At 46.0% G+C, this 27,246-nt stretch overlaps 1 protein-coding gene across 2 annotated transcripts in view; it reads left to right on the top strand.

Annotated features, from left to right (window-relative positions):
* Nucleotides 1-27,246, top strand: part of GRIPAP1 (GRIP1 associated protein 1) — a 71,583-nt gene that overhangs the window by 863 nt on the left and 43,474 nt on the right. The window contains exons 2-13 of one of the 2 annotated variants that reach the window (XM_053289661.1): nt 1,926-1,992; nt 3,043-3,104; nt 3,618-3,644; nt 4,636-4,743; nt 5,917-6,070; nt 7,110-7,336; nt 8,673-8,720; nt 8,860-8,891; nt 9,796-9,843; nt 12,066-12,165; nt 12,916-12,993; nt 24,818-24,910. In XM_053289661.1, the coding sequence (XP_053145636.1) occupies nt 1,926-1,992; nt 3,043-3,104; nt 3,618-3,644; nt 4,636-4,743; nt 5,917-6,070; nt 7,110-7,336; nt 8,673-8,720; nt 8,860-8,891; nt 9,796-9,843; nt 12,066-12,165; nt 12,916-12,993; nt 24,818-24,910 (1,044 nt within the window). The remainder of the gene's footprint in view (nt 1-1,925; nt 1,993-3,042; nt 3,105-3,617; nt 3,645-4,635; nt 4,744-5,916; nt 6,071-7,109; nt 7,337-8,672; nt 8,721-8,859; nt 8,892-9,795; nt 9,844-12,065; nt 12,166-12,915; nt 12,994-24,817; nt 24,911-27,246) is intronic. The other variant, XM_053289662.1, reaches the window with a different exon arrangement.

The raw sequence follows: 27,246 nt of genomic DNA, 5'->3' as shown, positions 1-27,246 counted from the left end.
AAGAGGGAATTCTAGCAAGTGCAGCTTTTCTCCCTCCTGCATGGTAAATTGTGTCTGCTAAGATACCCTTTTCTGCACAGGACATTATTTCCTTTGCATTTGATCACCCCAGTATTGTATATTTACAAACGTACACACGCTCCTCCCTTGTTGAGCTGCATCATTTCACACCTCCTGGGCACCCTAGCCATTGGGGAGTCCACTCATCTCTGCATGGGGAACAGTATCCTTCTGTTCCATCTTAGTAGCCATCTTATTTGTTTGTTATTTCTCTTTGTAAACCGCCCTGAGCCATTATTGGAAGGGCGGTATAGAAATTGAATTATTATTATTATTATTATTATTATTATTATTATTATTATTATTATTATTATTATTATCCTGTGTGTTTTGCTTGCTGCCGCTTCCCAAATATCATCCCTGGCAGCTGCCTTTGAATCCTTCCTGATTTGTTGTTGAGAGGTTTTGCTACTCTTCCTTCCCCCTTCCCTGTAACTAGACACTGCTTTTAAAAAGAGGAAACCAGACAGGTCATCTCTTGATCTCTAATTGCACCTGCCCCCATCCCACAGCTAGACCACAAATATATATCTCCAGAGCACAAAAGGCCCACCATTCCTTGTTTAACAGTATGTATATGCAGACATGCACTAGAGAATTCTACAAATCAAGGGATATGGTAGTTTCCCAGTCAAGGTATTTCCCATCTCAGCATGTGGGTTTATTATATTCGCAAAACAGCACATACTGTATGGAACTTCTTGAACTACTGGCTTCAACCTTGTTAGAAGCCAAGATGAGGACAGTGTATTGTAAGGAGAAACCAGCTGTGAGCTGGGAATGAAAGGAGTGATAGAAGGACTTGTCATGTGATAAACACAAGGGCTGTTTCTGCCACTATTCAAACTAACTTGCTCCTTGTGATTGATTTCTGATTCATGACTTGTGAACCATGAATATATTTTGTTTGGTGCTGAAATATATCTGTCTTTGGGGACAGGGCAGTTCATAAAGAGATCTTTGGCACAGACCAACACACTGCTGACATGGTGTGAGGACAGAGAGACTAGTAATCAGCAACTGGAGACTCTTGGCCCAAATCTGGACTATTGAGGAGTGATAACTGGCCTCCCTAATTGCCAATGCAGAGGTCAAAGTGGGTGTAGAAGGAGAGGTGATGGCAGCAGCAATCGGGCTTGCCAAAAGACTGCTGGTGGTGGGGATACAGTTTGGGTCTTTGGCCCATCTACCCTCCTCTTGTTTTTCAAAGTGGCCAGAAAAACTAGTTGCTGGCCAAGTCTTTAGATTAGGGCTACTCAACTGGCTCTAGATTAGGGCCACTCAAGAGCTGTTTTTGGACTACAGCTCCCAGCATCCCCAGCCATCAGTAGACAGGGTGATGGACGTTGTAGGCCAACATCTGCTGGAGGGCCAAAGTTGCGTAGTTCTGCTCTAGATGCCAAGGGTAATGAATGGGGGGAAATGCTCTAGATGCACTTTGATAGATGCATTTCCATTGACCCATCAGAGATGTTGATGGGACAATGGAAGCATTTCCATTTCTTCTGGATCACAGAGTACATATCCTTCCAACTCCCAAAGTAGAAAACCAGTGCAATTCACTGAATGGCTTTTGAAATCAAGGTTCACATTTCATATCAGTGGTGGTTTTGAACTTATTCTTTGGCTGCAGACAGAAAAAAGAGAATAATATTACAAACATGCTTCATAAAGTTGGGGACAGACTGAGAAAAAAGGGATTCCCCACAGTTCTAAAAATGCTACACACACAATATCTCAAGAAGCCTGCATTTTAGACCAGTTCTCACTTCTGAGCTGTAGAAAGAACCTAGGGTTCTGGTCTTTAACCTGCTTGCTTGATTGGCTTAACCAGCCTGGTCACTCTCTGCTGTTTCTCTTCCCAGGCACAACTACTGGAGCTTCGGACACAGAATTACCAGCTCTCTGATGAACTCCGCAAGAACACTGCTGGTAAGAAGGGGGCTCTTGAGCCCACCAGACTTGTCTGCTACAAGGTGTGGATTGTTATCCTGTTTCTCTGGTCTTGGTGGTTGTATTTTACACCAAGACTAAAATTAAGCCAATAAGCCTTACTCCCATTTATTGGCATATGCATGGATTTGCACATGCCTGCTCCTTGTATATGACTTCTTGCAGAATCTGGAATTTTAAGGAGAGGAGTGCTGGAAGGAGGAGAGGAATGAAATGATGCTTGGGGGATAGGCAGGGCTACTTGTATGCTGTGATTTTTCAGGAGGGCAGACACAAGCTCAGAATGTCATGTGGGCGGCAGAATTGAGCTCCCCAAGAATCTTGGTGTTGATCTAAAAATAAAATCAACTTTCTTGCCCTCATGGTTGTGAAGGCATGCTTGAAAGTATATGAGCAATGCCTGATGTAATCTTAGATGAGTTGCCAGGTAAGCCTTCCAATAGTCAGAGGCTGGGCCATCAGTGTTCCTCACCCCTCCTCATAGTTGACAAAAGTAGAACCAATTTTGCAAGGTCTCGGGGACTTGCCAATTTTCTACTTCTAAGCCTCAGACAAAAGATGGAGGTTGCCAGTCATCCATCATCTTTCCCCTTTTTCAGCCATACACTTGGGTATGAGGTGGGCTTTCTCCTTCTCCATACTTTGTCATCCTTTCTGGCTGTTTCTCTCTTCCTTGGAATGACTTGGCTCTCCATTCTCATTTGGAAGGCCTGGAATCTTGCTGCCTCATTTGACAATCCTATTTGGATGTCTTGTGCCACACCCCCTGAGTCTGAGGTCTCACTACTGTTTCTCATGCCTAGGAAAGTGCATTTATCACAGCAACGCACAAAAACTCTGCTTCTCAAACCCCATTTCCCTTAGCTGAGAATGAATGTATTATTGCTGCAATTAATGGGGGCTGAAAAACCCCAAATAAACCAAAATGAGATACTCAGGAGTTCTGTATTTACGTAGTAAAGGCATGCTTAGAAACCAACTGGCTCTTTCTCAAAAATATTTTTTGATTTCTTATTCTCTTTATTTTAGAATTAAATGGGCTTCGACAGCGGGTGGCTTTTCTGGATAAGGAATTTGCCAAGGCTCAGAAGGTAAAGTGACCCTCTTTAATGGAACAGAGTGTATGTGGTTTGAGGGCTCAATGTATCCCCATTTGGGGTGTTTTGCAGAGTAGGGGATCTGCAGAACCTAACTTTAACCGTCTGCGCACTATGCCCTGGAAATAATGGACCACTTCTAATGAAGGCTGAGGTGACAACAGATCTACCTTGGTGTCAGGATTGGCTCTTTTAGACTCAGTTACTTCCCAAGCAAGATTTCTGTGCAAAGGCTGTGCAACTTTCCACCACATTAAATTCCCATTCCTGCATCCTAAGAGATGCAGTAGCAGTACCTGGTAAAAGAAATGGATGACCGTGTTGGACTTGGTCAGTCTAATGGTAGTATGACAGACAGATCTATTTCCGAAGCTCTTAAGATCCACTGGTCAGAATAGTGAGAAACCAACCCTTGGATGCAACTGACTCGAGTATATTTAGTGACTGCTCTCTCTCTTTTCCTTCCTCCCTTTGGTGTATTATTAACTAGTCTTTCTTTTTCCCCAGGCTCTGAATAAGAGCAAAAAGGCTCAGGTAAGGCTTCTTCCACAGTGACAGGGCCTGGCTGTGGGTGCTCCCAGTACCCACCTGCCTAGATCTATACCATCTTCCCCACCACCTCCCACCTGTCTGCATGATCACCACTCTTCTTCCTTTTCCCCAAGCCCAGGGAGTAAAAATAATCTAAACTGGGTGAGATTGGACAGCCCTGGTCCCTCTGAACCTAACATCCCGTTCTAGCCAATCCCTACCTGAGAGCCATTTAAAATGAAAATTCAAGGGTGCAATTGGCATGATTTGATGGGCCATGATGCAGCAACTCTGCTGATCTTACATGAAGCTGAAACAAACTAAATCTGGGCTGGGTCACAGCCTGGGAATCCTATGTGTGCTGTCTTGAGCTCCATGAAAGTGGGAGCTGGGGAAAAGATTTTGGGACAAACAGGGGTCCATATGGGACAAGAAAGAGGCTTTCCACATCTCTTGTGCTAATTTAGAAGCAGGTTGTGTTCCTCCTGCTCTTCCTTTTGGCTGTTTCCCCTCCCTATCCCATTTTCTCTATTTCTACCCATGATTGCTGGCACCCTACATGTAACTAAGTACCACTTTCCCTTAGGACAGGGTAATCTTGTATCTTGGTGGGAGGAGGACAGGAAGAGGAGAATTGCTGGTCTTGTGCTAGCAAGCATGAATTGTCCCCTTTGCTAAGCAGGGTCCAGTCTGGTTTCCATTTGAATGGGAGACTACAAGTGTGAGCACTGTCAGACATTCCCCTTAGGGGATGGGGCCGCTCTGGGGAGAGTATGTGCTTGTTTGCATGCAGAAGGTTCCAAGTTCCCTCCCTGGCATCTCCAAGACAGGGCTGGGAGAGACTCCTGCCCTGAAACCTTGGAGAGACGGGTAAAGGAGCTGTGGGTTTCTTGTGAATCACCTACTGCTCCCTAATTGGGTATAGGGAGGCGTGCTACAGGGATTCTGTCTGTGTTTGTGTTCTCATGCAGTATCCTTAACTTCTCTCTGGCAGGAAGTAGATGCCTTACTTAGTGAAAATGAAATGCTTCAGGGAAAACTACACAGCCAGGAGGATGACTTCAGGCTGCAAAATAGCACCCTCATGCAGGAGCTCTCCAAGGTACTTGACTGTGAAAACTACTTGTGTAGTAGCACTAGTAGCCTGCTAGAGGGCGCTGTGCGGCATTGGTTGAGGAGGATCACTAATTAGATAGTTCTGACATGATCTCCAAAGAGCAACCATGGGAGCAAAAGAAGAGCACTGGTGTCGGAACCGGGTAATGTGATTTTTAAAATTTGGTATTAGTATTACCAGATTACCAGTATTGGTATTTTTAAATCTGGTACCTTCAGCTCAAGCTACAAAGGAGTAATTAACCCCCAGCCCCTAAGACCTCATTGTTTCCCCCACTCTCTCCTCTGAAGCATCATAGCTTGTTGAAATAGAGGCTGGATGTACTGCAGTGTGGCTGTCTCTGGATGCCCAGTGTTAAGACTCCCTATTTAAAATATTGCTCTGCTTGATTTGAGTTTGTAAAAGACTCTCTTCCCTCCATTCCATATCTGCCCAATCAGTTTGACATCACTGCAAGATTTCCCCCCTTCCTCCAGGAGTGTGTTTCTTGGCTCCCTTGCTTGAATCTTTTGTATGGCGCTACAAAACATAACACCTGCGTTTTACAAGGGTCTCTGAGAGCGGAATCTGCATTCTGCTTGCTGCTTGTAATTTGGATAACATGGGAGTAACTTACGGGACATCAGTGTGTGCAGATCCTTAAACAGGCGTTTGAGCCTTAAAGTCCTATAATGTTAGGCTTTTTGCAGCCCTCCAAAGAATGGCCATGGGAGCAAAATAATTGGGCAAAGAGGCATCTTTTTAAAGTGGTGATTCTCTTTATTTACCAGGAGGAGAGCAACTGGCCCTATCCATCTCCAGCACAGCATCTCTTCTGTGGCTGTTGCTGGTGTCTATCTTATGTTTTTGTGTATGTGTGAGCCCTTTGGGGACAGGGAGCCACTTTATTTGTTTTGATTGTTTATATCTATGTAAACCACTTCTGTTGAAAAGCAGTATATAAGTATTAATCATATTCATAATTGCACATGCGTGTCGAAGCAGCTTCCCGTGACCGTTCTTTGGATGGGTGCAGGTTAGGCGGTACTTCCTCTTGGAATAAAGGTCTTGGTGCAGTTGTGCATCCATTTCTAAAGATCCTCTGGGCTCTTCTTCCCATCCCTAACTGGGCGGAGAGGTGCTGACATAGGAATGAACCCTCGTTTCTCTCTGACACAGCTGTGCTCTCAGATTGAGCAGTTGGAGAAGGAGAACAAGAGTCTCCGGGAAGGGGACGTGGCCGTCACTGGCGGTGCCTCCCCAGCCACTCCTGTGGATGGAGAGCTGCTCAGACTTCAAGCAGAGAACGCTGCGCTGCAGAAGAACATGGCAGGTACTGCCTGGAATGGAATGGAACTGAACTGGGGTGGCTCTGATTAAGGACAGGCAAGTCCAGGGAACCGAAGAAGTTGGCCATTGGCGGTGGGGAGAATTGTCACGTGGCACCTCAGGAAGGAATATTTGCTGCAGTCTATAAGCTGGGCAGTCTTGCCAGGCAAGCAATTGGCCGGAGAGATTTGGACCGTGGCTACACCCTCTGGGCCTCATGGGAATCCTGCTTGTGCTTCACTGTGTCAGGGGCAATGCTTGTCAGGGCAACCCAGAATGCAGATGGCTTACCTGGGTAGAAAGGAGAGCTAAGGGCAGGTGGGATACAGACTAAGAAACCAGGTGGGATTCTTTAAAAGAGAGAGAGAGAGAGAGAGAGAGGTGTAGATTCAGGGAGAGTCGAATCACAGCAAGGCAGGCAAGAACAACCGGCTGGAAGCCCGGCTAAGGAGCACTTGCTGTTGCTGCTGCTGCCCAGCCTGTCCACAGCTGCCTCTTGTAGGGACTGCTGGGAAACCAGAACTAGGGGAGCTCAAGTGGCCTCAGAGGAGCCTGCAGGGGCGAGAGATTCCTGATACCCCACAAGTGGCCATTGCAACCCAAAACACTCATCGCGAAAAGTGAATAGTGAGGCTTATCCTTCTCCAGGGTCAATAAACAGTTATGAACTCCGGGCAAAGCTCACATGTCATCTCTGGGGACGTTTGGACTGGATTGCTTCGAACCCGGTCACTCCTTCTCAGCCTCTGGGTTCTGCCTTGTATGGTGAGAAGGGGTGGGGAGAGAGAGAGAGAGAGAGAGAGAGAGAACAGGGGAAGGAAAAAAATCTTAATTAAAAAAAAAAAAATTCCAGGATGGCTGCCAGTGCAAACAAAGTGAAGAAGGTAAAATTCTTGACATGGTTTTAAACCGTCATCTAACAATAATGCAACAGGATGAGATGAGGACTGGGTGGGGGTGGGGGTGGTGGGGCTGCCTGGGTTTAATGGGAGACTGGAGCTGCATCCCGGGAGCAGTTTGAATGGCTGACGGCTGTCTCTCAGCTTTGCAGGAGCGCTATGAGAAGGAGGTGGCCCGTCAGGCAGAAAGCCGAGGCGGCGGGAAGGGCGATGCCTCCATAGAGCCTCTTCCTGCTGGGCAAGAGGATTTGGAGCCCCCGGCGGCATCTGAGAGCAGCACTTCTCAGCAGCTTCTGTCAGAGGTGGAGCTGAAGTGGCAGACGGAGCGGGAGGAGAAAAGGCTCCTGAAAGAGCAGCTGCAGAGCCTTGAGGTGAGAGAGGCCGTCCTGGGTACTGCTCTTCTCTAGCGCGTGGGCTTCTAGAGACAAGTCAGCCGCGGTAGGGAGGGCTGCTCTGGGCTCTCTTCCCCATTTAAATACTCGGCAAATGAAATGCCAGTTCCAAGAAACTTCCCTAGAGAATGTGGGCAGGACTGGGAAGAGTCCTGCCCACACGGGTCAGGGCTTGGAGTTCCTGTGGAGGCCTCACAGAGAGCCCGGAAGACGTCGAAGAGCACCCAGCTTCTCTTCCAGGCATCCAGCTGAGCTCTAGGGGGATCCTCCTTGGCTTGACCTGCCTCTGGCCCTTCAACGCTTCCTCCCAGCTAAGGCCCACTTCTGGTTCCTTTGTCAGACTGCTGGGTCTTGCATGTCTCCGCCGTCTGGCAATGGCCGGGCAGTCCTCTGCGGATACCTGTGGGCCTGTGCCTCTGTTGCCGTGGCGACAGGGCAGCCTGCTCCAGCCATGTCTTCTCCGTGGCTCTGGGCCCCCACTCCCGCAGAGAACTCGTGAGTCCCTGAAGAGAATAAGGAATGAGCTGGGAAGTATCTGGTTCAAATCTTGGCCTCAGCCATGAATTCACCAGATGGCTTGAGGCCAGCCTGTGTCTCTACCCACCTCCCCCCATCATAATGATATACGTTATTCCCACCCCGGATGGAATGAATCTCAGCCTTTTGTTGATGCAGAAAAAAATGAAGGAATACTATGAAGTTTTCCACACCCGGCTTTTAGCCCGCATCTCCTCCGGAATGGAGTGGGTGCATTCACATTTTGGCCAGATCTGCCCCCAAAGTCCCTGCGAGCTATCAGGGAGCACTTCACACACGATTTGGGTGTTTTTGACTGCGTGTGAGAATGTAGTCTGATTTATATCCGGGGTAAAAAAACCCCACTTCTTGCATTGTTTTGGTGTTTTTTTTAGCAGTTTTGAACTCGCATAAAAGCCTCGCAGTAAAGCTTGCTGTCTGGGGAAGCTCCATGGGATGGGGGCTGAGCCTGCCCCTCTCGACCCCCGTTCACTGTTCCTTCTAACAAGGATACGCCGATGTTGTTCACTACAATTCCCAGCATTCCAAGCTGCAGTGGCCTTTGGCTGGAGCTTCTGGGATTGGTAGTCAACAACATTTGGGAATCCCTGTTAGAGGGAACACTGCCCCAGCTTTTTGTGTGTGGGTTTTTCTCCATCCTTCTCTTGCCACTGTGTCGCACCAGCTCTTACCTTGCAGAGTTCGGAAGGACTGCTGAGATGAACTTGAGAATGATGGTTTCGTTCCTCTCCACTCCCCCACCCACCCACCCCCACCACACCTCCTGTTTTTCCTGCAGGCATCGAAGACAACAGAGACCTCCCGGCTGCAGCAAGAACTCAGCAAGGTAATGGGAAATTTGTGTGGTGTTCTGTGCCTCATGTTTTAGGGTGAAAGAGGGGCAAAGTGGAGGGCGGGGACAATACGGGAGGTAAAGGCGATAGCTAATGCCAGTGGGAACTCACGGCCCATTCTTTCCCACACAGCTTGCTGAGAAACTGAAGAAGAAACAGGAGAGGTAAGTCTGGGGGCAGAAAGATGGATTCCACCAGGGTGAGGAAAGCGCTGTATTTCATTCAGTTGAGAAACGTGCTTCCTGTCAGTGGGCGCTGGCACCCCTGAGAGGGTATATAGGCGGAGCTGTGTCTATTCAGCATATTTGTGGAATTACTGGATAGGTGTCCAGTCTGGCATCTTGCAGCCACATCTTTTTGCCTTTTATGAAAAGCAAGCTACCCAAACGTCCTTGGAGAAGATAAAAACACGTTTTAATTGTTCATCGTGTCTTTTTGGGAAAGGTTTGCTCAAAACAGTTTTAAAAACAACTCCTGTGCAGCAATCAGTAAGCAGTTTCCAACACGGACCTGTTTTCACCTGTCCGTGGAGGGTATGTCAAAGAAGGATGTAGTTGAGCCTCCCGCGAGGTCCATTTGGAATCTTCAATCTTGGGAGCAGAACACATCTTGCAGAATAACATATGACTGTGCAATTAATTGGCATAGTGGATTCTAATCACAGATTCAGCAGTGTCACACCCCCACACCCCCGCCGCTTCTTTTTAAACAAAAGTTGCCTAGAACTCTGGGTGGGTGGTGCTGGTCCTGGATCCTTAATTCCAGGCTCCCCAAATGGCTTCCCAATGCAGCTTAATTCTGAAAAAAGAAACACTGGAGACACACTTCATTCTTACAGTCCCTAATACTTTGTTTTGGAATGTGTCTCACACCTGCCTCCCTCCTGTGTTTCTACATTTGTCACTATTTGGGGCATGCCTCTTGATTGGAAAGAGAGAAACCCAGAGTAGTAACTCACGCAGAGGGATTAGAAGAGAATGGTTGACCCACTCAGCGGGGGGAGTTTGTCCATTTTCTGACTGTAACTCCTGCTCTGTAACTTCCCAGTTCCTTGCTTCCTCCTTCTAGTTTTCTGCGACTTCAGACTGAAAAGGAAGCGCTCTACAATGACAGCAGGTATGGAGCTGGTGAGCTAGGACTGCAGCCTCTGCGCTGACGGAACTACCTAGGAAGCGGCCTTATACCAAGTCGGACTATGGGTCCATCCAGCTGGGCACTGTCTTCTCTGCCTGGCAGCAGCTTTCCAAACTTTCAGGCCAGAGTCTTCCTCCGCTGTCCCTGGAGATCTCGGGGATTGAACCTGGGACCTTCTGCCTGCAAAGCAGATGCTCCACCACTGAGCTGTGCCCCTTCTGACCTGTGGGGGTGGTAGATGTGGAGTTCAGAGAGGCCTGGGAGGAAACCTTCTGAGGTTATTGGGGTGGAGTTAGATCAAAGGTGGGGTTCCTAGGGGAGGTGCAGGAGTACAAAGTGATGAGGAGCGAGAAGTGACAGCCGACACTGCAGTCCCAGCCTGCAGAAAGTCGTAGTAGCCTAGTGGCGTTACCTAATGGGCCTGTCTGCTGACCATGAGTGGGGTCAGCTGCACAGACCTGTCAGTGGCTTGGCATGAACAATATCTCATTCTTGGCTGGAGTGGAGTGGAGGCTGTTGGGCATGCAGACTCAAGAGCCCCTTATTTCCCCACCCCGGGAATCTCACCTTCTGCCCAGCCTCCTCAAGAAGAACTGGAGACAACCTCCTCCTTTGCCTCCGTATCTTCCTGGTTCAGCCTTGGATTTAATTGGAAGGCGGGAAGAGAGTGTTTAGAATGGGAAGAAGTGGGGCCTGGCATTGCGGAGTGCAGCTACAACCAGACCAAGAGGGGATTGGGCTAGACCATGGAGTTGAGACTTGGAACCAAAACGTGAGATGGAAGCCTCTTGATGGGACTTTCCCCCACATGGTTCTCCAGTCCCTAGCAGAGTCATCAGGGCAGATTCTGCTCTTTGCAAAGGTGGAAGTTGCTTCCCCTGTCGCATCAATAAGAATTCCTCTGAAACTTGGTTTGTTTCCTCTTTGCCTGTGTGTTTGCTGCCTCCCCTGCACCCTGGGTGGGACAGGGACAGACCGACACATTGGGGTTTCTGAGATAGTAAATCCAAACAGCATCTACATGAAGCTAGTGCTGCTGGGCACCTTCTGTCCATCTTGGCAGGGTTTGTGCAGGAGAGCTTCCCAAGGGATCAAGTCTCAGAATGAGCCAGGTTTATCACCCTCCCTCTACTCTGCTGCCCTTAATGGTACTTCAGGGGCACTCCCCTGCTTTACAGTAGAGGTGCTATTGCTCCCTGATGTGCATGCTGCATTTTCCTCTCTGTGCAAGTGTGAGGTGGGGAGGGGGAGGAAAAATGACACAGCCATGTTCAGTTTTTCTTATTCTTCCATTTCTGATTCCATCTGTATATGTTGGGATATAAATATTGCCAGTTATCCACTGTTGGCAAAGAAACCCGTACCTTGGCTTCCCCTTCTCAGCTATGCTAAATAATGGTTGGGGTTTTTTTCCCTACCAGTATAAGCAAAATATATTTTAGTTCAAAAATATTAAATTGGAAGCCAAGATCTTAATGCCCAGATTAGAAATCAGGAGTTGGGGAGACAAAGAGCATCAGGATGTGGGGTTTTTCTGGTGCTCCTGTTCAGTGATGTGTGTTCTTTGGAATGTTTTGACTTGGAAATTTGCCTCCTTGCTCCTCTACCTCATTATCCTGCGGCCATAATAGCAACATTTGAGCAGGGCTAATGTGAAGAAAGCTTGAGGAAATCTCGGCAGTGATTTGGAGTGAGGCTGCAGCATCTTTCATCACTCTTTGTCCCCCTCCGTGACTAGCAGACCCAGAATAAATTATGCAAAAGAAGAGATTTGGATTTGCTAAACTTGCGTAATTTGTGCAAGTCACAAGATCCCTCTTTTTTTTGAGGGTGAAAGCTGTGCCAACTGGATGCAGAGCTTTAACTCTTTCAATCTGGTCAGCTCTGGATATGGGGCAGGATAGGTGGCAGGGCACGTGCAGGCGATTCGGGAAATGTTCTGCTAAAGAAGCGATTGATGAAGAAATGTGAAGAGGAGGAAGTTTTGACCATAGGGTGCAGCATCGCTGAAATTGTGAAGAGGCAAGGGAGGAGATGCTGTCTGGGCTTTAACCATAAGGATAGGGAACTGCAACTGTTGTGAGAATTACCGGGATGCAGTGCAAAGCTTTAAGGATAAGAGCAACCCAGGAGACATACCTCACATGCGTAGCCCCTCTCTATAAACAATCCCTCACCCTGGCCCCCCGTGTCCCATATTTCAGGACCAAAATTGATGAGATCCAGCAGCGGAAGGAGGATGAGCTCAAATCCCTGCAGATTCGCAACCAGAAGCTGCAGCAAGAGCTGCAGACAGCAAACCAGGTAAGAGCCGCCCTTCTCTTCTTTGAGAGGCTCCAACTCCAGTGTGAGCCACATGGGTGCTGTGGCTGATGCTTGCAGTTCAGACACAGAGCCCCGGCCCTTTCTCCTTTAGACAGGAAAACTCACTGAAAAGGTTGTTTGGCTCCCTTCCCCCCTGCCCTGCTCTCTCCCACCTCAATTCTCTTCTCTGTACAGTGGGAATCATTGCAGCCTCGCATGGTTCCAGGCATGCCCGCGTTGCCATGAATAACTGTCACAGCTTCGCCCAAGGAGGCCTCAGAATAGTTCTGCGAGGGAGCCGAATCCAAGTCTCCACTGGGGACTGTTCAGCACCTCACAGAAATACAGTTCCCAGGATTATTTGGGGGAAGCCACAACTGTGAAACTTAATAGGCACATTGTTAGCTGCTCTAGAGCAGGGTTTCTCAACGTGTGGGTCCCCAGATGTTATTGGACTTCAACTCCCATAATCCCCAGCCCCAGTAGCCTTTGGTTGGGAATTATGGGAGTTGAAGTTCAATTATATCTGGGGACCCACACATTGAGAATCCCTGCTCTAGAGGATAGAGCAGCCTCTAAAAAGTATACAGAGAGAGAAAATCTACCATCTACTCCCAGCACATCCTGGTTTGGGGTGTCAGCTAGATTCCCGCTAATCTATTCTAAATGTGACATAATCCTTTGCACGATGTGCTTGTGAAATCTTGTCCCTGAACCCTGTTCCCTGATTAACTCACCTTTCCTTCTCAGGGCTGCTCAGAATTAAAGGACCAACTGCAGAGCCATCGCAAAGAGCATGAGGTGGCCCTGCAGGCTTTACAGGAGCAGGTGAGTGCCTCCCTGGCTCCTTTCTCCCCCTCCCAGGGCAGGGGCTGCTCTGCTGTGAAACTCTGGTCTATGTCAAACTGTAATAGTAGCAAAATGTAATGCAGCAACATGAACCTCTCCCCCTCTCTCTCCAGAAGTGTATCTTGGCTTCTGGCCTAGGCTGTGTGATCTCCATGCTAGTGGCGGTGGGTGGGGAACTGCCCTAATTATTTATGCCAAGGCAATCCACATTTGGCTCCAAGTAAAGCTGAATTATTTTACCTGCTTTTAATTATGCAAATCGTGCAGATTTGCAGTAAATAACATCTTGCATACAATAGTTCTGGTTTTGCTAGCCATGGAGGGGCATGGGCCCACCTCCAACCATTGGGAACTTTATTCAGCCCCTACCTCTGTGTCTTCTGATATTTCAGCAGGCCTTGCCCACAAACCTCTAAGCACATTTTCTCGGCCATAAAGGCTAGAAACTTGCTGCTGCTTCTTGAACTGAATCCTGATCCCACGGCCGCATTTCTATGCTTCCATGGAATCCCAGCATACACACAGTCCTGCCAGCAGCAGGAATGGAAGAACAAATAGGTTAATTGTAATGTTAATGCAACTGCCACAGCTTCATTGGTCTGTCTTGGCAACATGAATATCTGCTACTTCCCACAAAGTTATTTGCCTTTTTCTTCTTCTTCTTTAAAATTTCAGTAATACACATTGTACTTTGGCTTTCTGTTCCTGTTCGATTTCCCCCTCATCTTCTCAACATGTTTTTCTTGTTTCCAGTATACCCTTTTCAGGTCTTTTCCCAAACAGATATTATTTTATGTCTGTCCTCATCCTTTTAAAAAAGAAACCGAGTTCCAGTTTGCTGCTGTGTGTGTGTGTGTGTGTGTGTGTGTGTGTGTGTGTGTGTGTGTGCTGTTTTAGGGTCTTTCATGCTTCTCCATATCTATGCAAGTTCAGAGCTCCTTGTAAAAAAGACTTGGTAAGCTAGGCCTTGGTAATCTGATTGGAGAATGGAATGCCAAATTTCGAAATGATAAGGAGGAAATCACAGCCTGACTGTATGGCCTAGGAAACAGAAATGAAGCAGGAGAATGACTTATAAGTTTCTGCCAAGCCGATTATCTCTTCATTGCTAAAACATTCTTCAAACAACCAAAGTGGCACCTAGACACATGGACATCACCAGATGGAGTACACAGAAATCAAATTGATTACATTATTGGTGCAAGGAGGTAGAAGAGCTCAGTCATGATGTGGTCGGGGGCCAATTGTGGAACAGATCACGAACTGCTCATGTGCAAGTTCCAAGTCAAGCTAAAGCAGAAAAACAAAGCTATCCAGTTTCCACGATATGATCTTGAGAATGTACCCACCATTTTCAAGGAGAGCATCAGGAACTGCTTTGTAGTTCTGAACCTCATTGATAGGGAACCAGAGGAACTGTGAAATGAAGTCAAAGAAGTTGTTAAGGACAGATGTGAAAAGAGGCTGTCAAAGACCAAAAAAAAGAAGAACGCAAAATGGATGTCAGAACAGACAGTAGAGATTGCCAAGAAGAGGAGAGGAGCCAAAGTCAAGAAAGATAAAGACCTCAGGAAGGAACTTAATAAGGAATTTCAGAAAGCTGTTAGAAGAGACAAGGAGCAATACTACAATGACATCTGTAAAGACATTGAGGATGGACAGAAAAACAAGGAATGTTTTCCAAAAGATCTCTGAACTCGAAAGACGGTTCCAACCTCAAATTGGTATGTTAAGGGATACCAAAGACAGATAGTAACTGATTCAGAGAAGATCAAACAGAGATGGAAGGAGTATACTGAAAATCTGTACAGCAGGAACATCAACATCCAAGATACTCTTCAACATCCAAGATATATCTTCTAGATATTCCCTACTTACAAGAACCTCTAGTAAGGGAAGATGAAGTTAGATCAGCACTCCGGTCATTACCAAGTTGGAAGGCTACAGGAATTGATGGAATAGCTACAGAAATATGGCAGGCAACAGAAGAAGGATCCATCAAGGCTCTAACCAAACTATGCCAGCAAATTTGGAGAATGACACAATGGCCAACAGATTGGAAGAGGTCGGTCTACATACCCATACCAAAGAAAATAGACTTAATAGATTGCATAAACCATTGCACAATATCCTTATTTTCCCATGCTAGCAAAATAATGCTCAGGATCATCCAATGCAGAGTAGAGCCCTACATGGAAAGGGAAATGCCGGATGTTCAAGCTGGTTTCAAAAAAGGCAGAGGAACAAGAGACATCATTGCTGATGCATGCTGGATAATTGAGAAAGCCAAAGAATACAAAAAAGAAGACAATATGTGCTTCATTGACTACAGAAAAGCCTTTGATTGTGTTGACCATGTCAAGTTGTGAAATATCCTTAGGAAAATAGGTGTCTCAGAACATCTCATTGTTCTCATGAGAAACCTATACACAGGACAGGAAGCCACAGTCCAGTTGGAACATGGTGAAAGAGACTGGTTCCAGATCAGCAAAGGAGTAAGACAAGGCTGTATACTTTCTCCTTCTTTATTCGACTTATATGCTGAACATATTCTGAGAGAAGGTGGATTGGAAGAAGATGAGCGTGGTTTTAAAGTTGGAGGAAGAAACATCAACAACCTGTGCTATGCTGATGACACCACTCTGATAGCTGAGAATGCAGGTGATCTGCAAGCTCTAGTAATGAAAGTAAAGGAGCACAGTGAGAAATGGGACTACGACTGAATGTAAAGACGACTAAATTAAAGACAACGGGCACAGCAACCAGCCTCAGAATTGATAATGAAGACATTGAAGTGGTGGGTAGCTTCTGCCTTTTAGGATCGACCATCAACAGTAAAGGATCCAACAGTCAAGAAATACGCCACAGACTAGCACTTGGTAGGGTTGCAGTGAAGGCCTTGGAAAGGATATTTAGATGCCATGACGTGTCAATACCTACAAAGATTAGAATTGTTCGGACAATGATTTTCCCTGTGACACTCTATGGATGTGAAAGCTGGACTTTGAAGAAGCAAGAGAGAAAAAGCATTGATGCTTTTGAACTTTGGTGCTGGAGAAGACTTTTGAGGATACCATGGACATCCAGGAAAACAAACAAATGGATCATAGAACAAATCCATCCAGAATTTTCACTCAAGGCACAAATGACCAGGCTCAAATTATCATATTTCGGACACATTATACGAAGACCCAGCTCCCTTGAGAAGTCCATAATGCTGAGAAAAGTTGAAGGAAAGAGAAGAGGACGACCAGCAGCAAGGTGGATGGACTCGATTTATGACAGTAATGAATGCATCACAGAGAGACCTTAAAGGCCAAGTTGAAGACAGATCATCCTGGAGAGAATCTATCTATGTGGTTTACACCAACTTGACGGAACTTAATCAATCAGTCAATCCGGGCCTTAAACTGTGTGCACTTTTCATATAGCTGCTGGCAGTATGGATGAGTTTTAATAGTCTGGAAGAGTAATTCTCACACTGTGTGCCATGAGAGAACTGCTGCTGTTTCTAGGGCACGGCCTAAGGACATGTGATGCAGTTACCTTGCTGAAGCTAAGCAGGTCTAGGCCTGATCAGTACCTATGTACATTGTCTTGGGTTTCATAATGGAAGAGGATATAAATGTAATAAACAATTAATGTGGTGCAAGAAATGACTTGAGTTATTAAAGGCTCTTGTGATCCTAATGATCTCACCCAAAGGGGAGGCTGCCTGTTGCATCTCTGCATGATGCCTTGTATTGCCTCCTTCTAATAACCTTTTGGAAGTGGCAGATAATTCTGCAGTGTCTCTGCATCAGGTGTATTTGGATCATTCAGTTACTTCCAATGCCGAGCTGCATCAAAATTAAGCACTTTCAGAGGAGGTGGCCTGTTGCTTCTCTGTGAATTACTGCTATGGACTTGCAGTTTGTGGGCACACACAGAATGGTGACTCAAGCAGAAAGAGAGGGAGAGTTCCTGAGGGTGAATAGTTCCCCTACCTTGTTGGTAAGAGTGCAGTGCATCTCCAGGTGTGTGTGTGTATTCAATAATGCCTCAACAATCAAACATTTGGGAAGTGCTGATGAGTCCCAGTGTGTCACTGAACCACAAGAGAACTTCAGTATGGAATTAAATGATGATCATGGGCCACAAGATCATGGAGGCAGATTGTCTGTCACAAGGCAAGATCCTCAGCACTTGCAAAGCATAGTGACCCATCTGACCCAAGCAAGGGAGTGAAGCCCCAGTGTATAGAGGAAAGGGAAGATCTCCAACTCTGCTCACCAGTACATGCTACATGTGAGAAAAGGAAATGCTTACTGGTGTTATGATGACCCACCCCCCTAAGAGCAATAGATCATCAGCCTGATGAAGAGTGATGAGCTGCATAGGAAGGCCCACCCTGGACGTAGTTCCAATCCCCAACACCAGGCTAGAGCCTGGGCCTGCCAGCCCAGAGCTCCCAAAGGCAGCACCCCTAGAGCCCAAACCTCTCCATGAACCAGCCCTTTCCATACCTCTCAGGCTTTCCTGAGCCTGCACACCAATGCCAGCAAAGGGCCAGGAGGGATGTGACAGAGGAGTGGAAGACTCCAGACCACCAGAGGGCTGACCCTCTGAGTTTCTCTGCTCTCCAGGCAGGGAGGCTGAGTTTGGGGGAAAGGGACTTGGGGCCACCTTTGGCCATGGCTGGAGCAATTTGCTCATGTGGAGCTCTCCATGGAACTGCAACTCTGACTTGCCTTCTTGCCTGTCAGATACCCTGGTGGACCTCGTGGTTCCTGCCTGTAGAACAAAACCATTGAGATGCTAGTTGACCCCACTCAGTGGGCAGGATCCAGACTAAGTTAGTCATGAATAAATCCTATCAAAATTAATGGAACTTAGGTTAGTCATAATTAACTTATCTCATTTATTTCAGTAGTGAACTGCCATGACTAATTTCATCTGGCTGCTTCCCACTGAACTGATTTTAGTTGGGGAATCCCTGATGGCTCAGAATAGGAAAGGAGAATAATAATTTCAAAATTTTAGGTTACATAAAATGTGAGGAGTGGCAGAAGAGCAATCATCCTCAGATTTGAGGGGAAGCCTTGAACACAAGTTTTATGCAGTCTCACACAAAGATCAATATAAATCCGAACAATTTAAAATCAATGCCATTAACTACAGTGTTTGAAACAGTGGGTAAAAAGGAACACAGACATATATAAACATGCGGAACAGTTTGATACCATCTAAACCCAGCTTAAAAAGCACCAAACTTATCACCAACTCATTTAGTCTTAGATATATTTTAGTGGACGTTGGGCTTTCTTTCTGCTATTTCTTCAGCTGCATTAACTCCAGAGATGGTGCCAGGATCACACTGCCTGTCCCTGCAAAAAGGGTCCACCAGCTACTGACATGACCTTGCTCTCCTGAGGGTGTCATGTCCAGACTCCCCTGCACCCGCATTGCCTTAGGCCTAGACACAATGGCAACACTTCAGGCTACTGGTAAAGGGGTCATGTGGCTGAATGCTTCCCCATGAAAACTGCGTATATGAAGCTGGCCATTTCTGGGAGAAGGTTGTGCTACATCCTGTATTTCATGACAGCTAGTTTTGCATCTGCAGGAGTTTTTTCTGTATGGAGGAAACCTCGGTCATCTGATCCCCAACCTGCCGTGTGAACTAGTATTGCCCAGGAACAGTTTTACCGCCTCATCTGCAGTTTGTGTGAACGGTGCCTTTTAGACTCATCTGCTTTCCTCTTCTTGCTCTTTCACATCATCCATCCAAGTATGGCTGATCTCCCCTCCCCGCACTCCCTGCCCAAACACGCCTTGGCCTTCCTGGGCTCATCCTCTCACGTTCCGTGATGATGCAAGTGGTCAACACCAGTGTTCCCTCTAATCTTTTTTTCATCCGTGTGCGGAAAGAGTTTTGTTCTGGGCGGCAGGATGAAGGCAGTGTGTGCCCACATGCATTCAGAGTGGGGCCTTCCTGATTCAACCTGAGTGGGATCTAAAATAAACTGAGTGGACATCAAAACACTTGTGAGTGTGCTCACGCCTTAGTGGGAACACTGGTCCACACAGTCTGTTTTTCAGTTCTGTGGTGTGATTTATTTAATGTGTGTGGTCCTGTGTGTGTGTTTAGTTTGTAAACTGCACTGAGAATGGAAGCATTCAAAGTTGGGGTATAAATAATTTAAGTGAAATACATAATAGATCACCAGGTGTTGGCATTGCAGGTTAAACAGCACAGATTCCTTGTTGGGTCCAAACACAGCCTTTTGTTGGGGCCATATCAGTATAAGAAGTGGGTTTATAGCCTGTATCTCTAGCCCCAAGAAGGGCCCTCGGAGTGGCTAACAAAACATAAACAGATGATTCACAGCAAAGAAAATTAAGAGGCAGAAAGGATATTAGCGAAGCATGACTGCACAGGGCGGTTTTAGCTTGCTGCCTACATTACAAACTGATGGGGCTTGCTATCAGGTGCAAACAGTCTTGTGTTTGGCTCAAATATAGTTGTTTGAAGAATGGTTGGACAGGCACAACCATATGCCATGTGGAGCAATGTGACAACCAAGCGGACAAAGATGAGGATGCCTTTGAAACAGGCAGTTGATGACTATTTATTTATTACATTTCTATCCCACTCTTCCTCCGAGGAGCTCAGAGTGATGTACATGCTTATTTTTATCCTCTCAACAACCCTGTGAGGTAGGTTAGGCTGAGAGATACATGACTGGCCCAGAATCACCCAGTGAGTTTCATGGTTGAATGGAGATTTGAACCTGGGTCTTCCCGGTCCTAGTCCGACACTCTAACCACCACTCTATGCTGGCTCTCTGCAATGACTATGCAATGACTTATGATTAGCTACAAGAACTTTACTTGAGAACTTTGCAGTTGCCTACAAATTCTTACAGAAATATTGTGACTTTTGTGTGTTTTCTGTAGATTAATGCTTTCAAAATACGAATAAAATAATCAATATTGTCAAGGAAATAATTCTTCTTCATTTTTAGCTGCTAGTCTGTTACTTCAGGCCACCTTAAGTGGCTCAGTGGGGAAATGCTTGACTAATAAGCAGAAGGTTGCCGTTTCAAATCCTCACTGGTACTATATCGGGCAGCAGCGATATAGGAAGATGCTGAAAGGCATCTCATACTGTGCGGGAGGAGGCAATGGTAAACCCCTCCTGTATTCTACCAAAGAAAACCACAGGGCTCTGTGGGTGCCAGGAGTCAAAACTGACTTGATGGCACACTTTACTGTTACTTTAGATAGAAAATGTTGGATTAGTAAAGTTGTTTGGCCATCATATGCTCACTGTTGTTTTTAAGTTATTTATTGTTGTTATGCATTTAAAGTTATTTTTTACACAATAAGCTGGCTTTTTGAGGTGAAAGTTACTCATCATCAAAGGCCATAATGGCTAATCTACTGGGGTTTTAATGACCCTAGTAGTGGATTATTGCTTTCCATTTATTCACTCAAAATGTTCAGATCAACCCATTTTTAGACCCCTTGTTCATAGACTTCGTCTCCTGATGTCATATAAAGCCTTCTTGACATGGCAATGAGACTGGGTGGTCTAGCCTGGCCGGCTCTGACACTAAGTCCATCCATGAGGCCAGTGTGATGCAACACGGGCCTTCTCCATTGCTACCCTGAGGCTTTGGAACACACTTCCTGCTGAAATAAGAGCCTCCCCATCTCTTACAACTTCTAAAAGAGCAGCCCAGATGCATTTGTTCACCCAGGCTTTTAATTAGATACTGTTTTAATTGCGTTTTAGTAGTTTTAACTTTTTAATTTTAATTGTTGACATGTTTTATTCTTTTATTGGCTGTTTTTGTTTTGTAAACTGCCCAGAGAACTTGCGTTTTGGGCGGTATAGAAATGTATTAAACAACAACACAGAGGCTCCATCTTACAAATCTTGCTCAAACTCCAGTTGTCGGTCCCACACATTTCATGCCAACTTCCCTACTGTTTTTCTTCTTTCTCTACCACCTTCCAATTTCTCCTCCTCCTTAGGACAAAGCCATCTGTCCCTTGATGCTCGGACCCCCTGATTCTTTTTCTGTACTGGGTTTGAGGCCTTATCTATCTATCTATCTATCTATCTATCTATCTATCTATCTATCTATCTATGGGACTATATATAGTCCCCTGCTAACTGAGCAAAGATGCACCTTTTTAAAGTGATGATTCTCTTTATTGAGCAGGGGGAGAGCAACTGGCCCTATCCATCCCCAGCACAGCACCCCTCCAATGGCTGTTGCTGGTGTCTATCTTGTGTTTATTTTTTAGTGTGCGTGTGTGTGTAAACCGCTTTGGGAACTTTTGTTGAAAAGTGGTATACTGTATAAGTATTTGTTGTATTTATAAGTATAAGCATGTGTGCACACATAAACAGTGGTCATAGTAATGGGCATCCCCTTTATATTAAAAGAGCTCAAAGCTCAGCTGGGACAGCTGATTTATTACAAGGGAGGTAGTGGGTGGGTTTTGTCAAATACTGTGGTTTATTTTGCTTTTGGTTACTGTTTGCTCATCTGGAACTTCCTTGGGATTTCTTGTGCTGAATGTTGAGTTTCACATCCTCTCTCTCTGTCTTCGGTGAGTTTTGGTTTTTCTCTTCTTCAAAATAAATGTTTTCATCGTTTCTTCTTTTTGAACTATTCTTTTCAACGCTTTTTTTCACAATGCGTTCTACATCTTTCTTGTTCTGAGCAATGAGCCCCTGGTGGCGCAGTGGTAAAACTGCCGCCCTGTAACCAGAAGGTTACAAGTTCGATCCTGACCAAGGGGCTCAAGGTTGACTCAGCCTTCCATCCTTCCGAGGTCGGTAACATGAGTACCCAGAATGTTGGGGGCAATATGCTAAAATCATTGTAAACCGCTTAGAGAGCTCCGGCTATAGAGCGGTATATAAATGTAAGTGCTATTGCTATTGCTATTGCTAAAGTTGGGGATCAGATAATTTTATAAGATACAGACATTATGGAATGGGACAAATGTTAAGAGCAGTGACCTGAGATTCAATGAGATATATTGAGGTTGCAGTCCTTTGCACGTTCACTTGGGAGTAAATCCCATTTAGTTCAATGTAACTTATTTCTGGGTACGCATCCATAGGATTGCACTGTAAGGATATCACTTTTCCCCTCATATCTCAACAGTGTTTCCTCCCCTGAACCGCCTTCCCCAAAGTCTTGTATATGTGGGCATGTTTCCCATTCCTTTCGCTTATGAGCAGGACGTCATAGCTATTGTGCTAAAAGGGACGGGGGTGGAAGTGGGGGTTCTGCACCAAGGGAACTGAAATTCTGGGCTAGGAAAAGCAGTCCAGCTTAGGCCGGATTTTGGGGCCCTTCTTCCAGAGGCTGGGTTTCTACAGATGTCCAGTCATGATAAATACTGATTCTGGTCCTGCCCTGAGTATTGAAAATGTATTGGTTACACTGTTTTTCGAGAAAGTAGTATATACGTTTTCTAAAAGCAAAGCTATTTCAAAGCAGTGTACATCAAAACTAACCTAAAATAAGCAAAAACAGTTGAAAAATCTGAATACAAAGTCTAAACAGCAGCAGCAGAGACCAGGAGAGCTGGTCTTGTGCTAGCAAGCATGACTTGTCCCCTTAGCTAAGCAGGGTCTGCTCTGGTTGCACCTGAATGGGAGACTAGAAGTGTGAGCACTGCAAGATATTCCCCTCAGGATGGAACCGCTCTGGGAAGAGCAGAAGGTTTCAAGTTCCCTCCCTGGCTTTTTCAAGAAAGGGCTGAGAGAGATTCCTGCCTGCAACCTTGGAGATGCCGCTGCCAGTCTGTGAAGACAATACTGAGCTAGATAGACCAATGGTCTGACTCAGTATATGGCAGCTTCCTATGTTCCTAGTACATAAACCACAGTTAGAAGCCCTTTGAAACAAAGGAGTCTTGATCTGTCAGGAAAAAGATAGCAAGTGGTCCGTGGATATTACCTGTGGGAGAGCATTCCCCAATATGGCAGCTGTAGCTAAGAAAAAAAGGGGGGGAAAGACCATGCTTCTTGTGGAGGCCAACTGGCCTCCATGCAAGATGTAATGTGAAGCAGAGCCTCATGTTGGATCTTAAAGTCTGAGCGGAGACATTATTATTTATTATTATTATTTATTCGATTTCTATACTGCCCTTCCAAAAATGGCTCAAATTCCTCAAGAGAATTGGGCGCTCACCTCCCTTGTCTGACTTTTGGAATTTCATTGTCTACATACTTTACAGCCTAAATGACTAGAAAGTGTGTGTGTGTGTGTGTGTGTGTGTGTGTGTGTGTGTGTGTGTTGGTGTTGGTGTTAAGCCGAAATTGTCAGCGTGTGAAATTCTGTACTACTTTGGTGCCTGCCTGGTGTGACTATAGGATCACAGAACACACCACTATGGAGGTAATTTTTAAAAACCCCAGCCTCCTAAAACTCCAATGCTGGCACCTTGAGCTGGTTTCTAAGAAGCAAACATACTTTCCCCAGCCCTGAGTAGCTGTGTGAGGCCAAAGAGAAGCTTATCTTGGATAGGCAGGGCAGAGGATCTTTTCTTCATACCTGGAATGAAACTGATTGTCTTACTTGGAAAAAGAGGGAGCTTTGGGATTCCCCGCCCCCCGGTCACCTGCTTAGCAAAGTGGACTATAACAGAGCGTGGCTTCCATATGTGATCCACCTGGATTATGATCCACCTGGATTATTTCCCTAGCTGAGCAAAGAGGCACCTTTTTCAAAGTGGGGATTCTCTTTATTTAACAGGGTGAGAGCTACTTGCCCTATCCAACCCCAGCACAGCATCCCTCCAGTGGCTGATGCTGGTGTCTCTCTTGTGTTTTTCCTTTAGATTATGAGCCCTTTGGGGACAGGGAGCCATTTGTTTATTTGTATCTATGTAAACCACTTTGGGAACTCTTGTTGAAAAATGGTATATAAATATTCATCCTTGGATTTATAAAAATATTCCTAGGAAGCTTCTTGTTCACCTTGTTCACTCTATGTCAGGGTCAGGCCAATGTGTGTCCATGTCAGGAACCAGACCCAGCACATTCTCTCTCTCTCTCTCTCAAGCCTGGGTCCCTGGACGTCAGAATTGGAATTGGAAGTAGAGGGTGCTTCAGTCCTGTTGATCAAGGAAGGCCAGAAGGCCAGGATCTATATCTAACCTGGTCAGACCAACCCAGAGACACCTTATTGCCTGCCTAATTGGCCATGTTAAACCTAAATTGCCTGAGTTAAACCATGGCCTCGGATAATGAAGTTCCTAGTTCAAATGCCAGATCCCCTGATCTTCTGACTCTGTGATACTCCAGAACTCAGGTCATGTGGGTTAATTGAGAAGCCTGCCTCTGGGATGGTTGTTTATCTGGATGACTCTCAGGACCCTTCCTGCCTTGGGTTTTGACATTCAGTTATTCTTTTCTCCCTCCCTCTTGGACTTTCACATTTCTCTTCTAAATGCCTAATGAGTTCTTTGCCCCCTCTGAATCTGCATTTCTCAATCCTTCCTCTTTGGAATATGCTCTGTAATTGCTTTTAATTTTAAATAACCACATCTTGTTTTCCAAACTTCATTTAGGAAATCTTTTATTTTGTCTGTGTCTTTTTTTAAAAATTACAATTTGTGTCCGTTTTGATTTTGAAGTAAACAAAGCATGCTTTGCCTTAAAACCTTGAACATAGTACTGCTGCCTCCTTATTCTGCTCTGTGTTTTTTAATCCTGCCTTTCTCATTTCTCTCCTGCTTCATTTTATCTCTTGCCTTTCCGCCTGTCTTGTACCTCGTGGGGCATCAGGTTGCTTGCCAAAGTGCGGAGAGCCAGGAACAGGTTGAAACCATTCTCTCTGAAAACGATGCCCTGAGAACCAACCTGGCAGCATTAGAACAGGTACCAGGCCGGCCCCTCTGTGGGAGCGAAATGCCCAGAGGGTGGTAGTGGGTGGCGCTGGCAATCAGGGGTGGTACCGTTGAACACCATGGTTGGCAAATAGTTTTAAACTGCAGCCACATTTTCAGCTGAATAAAAGCTGAAGGCGAGCCTTGACAAATTTTCTTTGGCTCTAAGAGCCAGCTCAAAGATTTAGGAGCCAGACAGTGGGCACTTGACAAAATTACTGGGCTTAATGATGGCCATTATGGAGGGAGAGTGTAAACTGGCTTTTCTTTATCCCCTTTTGAAGTAACATACTTACAGCAGGAACGGAGCTGCTTGGGACAAAGAAATATTTTATTAAAGGACACTACCTCTGAATAGCCTAGACCATGGCTATTCACCATGGCTCCCTGCTTCCCGGGATTTGTTAATCTCTGGGTTAACGATATTACTTCTGATGAATTTCCACACAAGCCAAAACTCAGGCAAAGGGCTCTTCCAAACTCCTTCCTCCCAGGGTGAATGGCAGAAGAGGCTTTTGGTAGAGCCTGTACTTGAGGCACCGCTCTCTACAACTTCTCTGCATTTTGGCTTGCGCATTGAGAGTGAGTAGTTAGGGTGCATAACGGAGGTCTTGACAAAGCTTCTTGGGCTGTTGACATTGCAGAAGAAAGGGGGAAAGAGCCCTTTTGCTCGTGTCTCTGCTTTGGAGAAAGTGGCTGAGATGCATAAGACTGTGTGGTGTCCTTCAGACTGGGGAGTAGGCGGGGGGTGGGGGGCAGATGGAAAGCTTTGGGGGCTGGATTTGATCTCCAGTCGCCTAACCATGGCGTGGATGAGAGACTGCTTAGGGCAGGGGTGGACAAGCTACTTGAGAAGTGTGCCACAAGTCAAGTCCCAAGTATGTATGATCTGTGCTGCCGTGTGCACATAGCACCTCACATTGTCTTGGTGTGGATCTTATCCATTATTTTAGTTATCTATGTATTTTTCCTCTGGTCGAGCAAACCTTACTCTGGGGCACGGCTAGGCTCCCTTGCTCCTGGCCAGACATGTCTTCCACCACTGCTGCCTATACTGTTGGGGCACCCACGGTGCAGGTTGGCCACCCCTGGTTTAGGAAAATATGGGAGGGAAGCAGTGCAGGGCATGATGCAAAATGGGTGGTTTCATTGCAGAAATGCAAGAAACCTCAATGTCTCCTAGCATATTTTGAGAAAGTCGGCCTAACCTCACCGGATAGCAGCTGGCAGAGCCTCGTTAACCTTGCTGCTTCGTTCTCATCTGTGAGGTGAGCCTAAGAGTTCTTCCTTTCCATGGCTGTTGTGGAGAAGCTCATGAGGTGTTTTGTTGGTTAAAAGTGCTGTACAGACGATTGAGAATTCTGCATCTTCAGTGGTGCAGAAGCTGTTAAAGTGGGCAGGCTCAAACGGCTGGTTGCTGAGACAGACACACCCAGCCCCCCAATCTGGGATTTCTGATTCGCTCTTTAAAAACCTTAATGGTTGGAAAGTGTCCTGTCTTTCTGAAATACCTTTGTACGTTCTAGACCTGTGAGGAGGAGATGAAAAAGAATGCCGCGGCTAAAAACCCTGCTTCAGCCATGCTAAAGCGAAGGCATCTGTTCTGCCACAAGGGCTGTTGCTCCATGGCCCAGCCTATGCTCTGTATGCAAAATGGTCTCAGGGTTGTCCCTGTTCAGTCCCCAACATCTTCCCATAGAGCTGGGAAAGCCCCTGGTCTGAACATCTGGAGAGCCCCCACCCGTCTGTGCAGATGGCACAGAACAAGATGGGCTAGTGAACTGACTTGATAGAAGGCAGTTTCCTATGTTCATATATGTTCACTAAAAGGCAGTCAGGATTTAAAAGCTTTGCAGCTTTTAAACAATTTAAGTTTTAGACAATTATGCAATTCATTTTATACAGTTGGTTCCGAAAGAGAAGCCATGTTGGCCTACAGTAGGAAAAACACCAAAGACTGCTGTGGCACTGTACAGATTTCTGTTGTCGTGTGGGCCTTCATAGACTAAATGCTTTTCAGCCTTCTGGAGACATAGAACTTCCCACCTCTAACCATGGTTAAAACACCATGCATTTTCTTCCCAGCTCCTCCCCTGACTGCCTTAAGGGGTTATATTTGCACCTACTCTTAACCATTGTTAACACAATCCAGGCTCCCCCTCAACCAGGGTTTGCAAATCAACTTCAAACCCTGGTGACAACAGGAACTCTGGTGAACATTAACCATGGTTAAGGTCTAACTGTGGTTAGAGACTGGGAGTATTACGTCTTGCCTGGGCCAAAGTCTGATGCAGAACTCTCATTATCATTATAGTTGAGTAAAAAACA

This window comes from Hemicordylus capensis, chromosome 2 (assembly GCF_027244095.1).
Source record: "Hemicordylus capensis ecotype Gifberg chromosome 2, rHemCap1.1.pri, whole genome shotgun sequence".
Lineage (NCBI taxonomy): Eukaryota > Metazoa > Chordata > Lepidosauria > Squamata > Cordylidae > Hemicordylus > Hemicordylus capensis.
The sequence above is the reverse complement of the archived record's forward strand: the minus strand, read 5'-3'. Positions and strand labels throughout refer to the sequence as shown.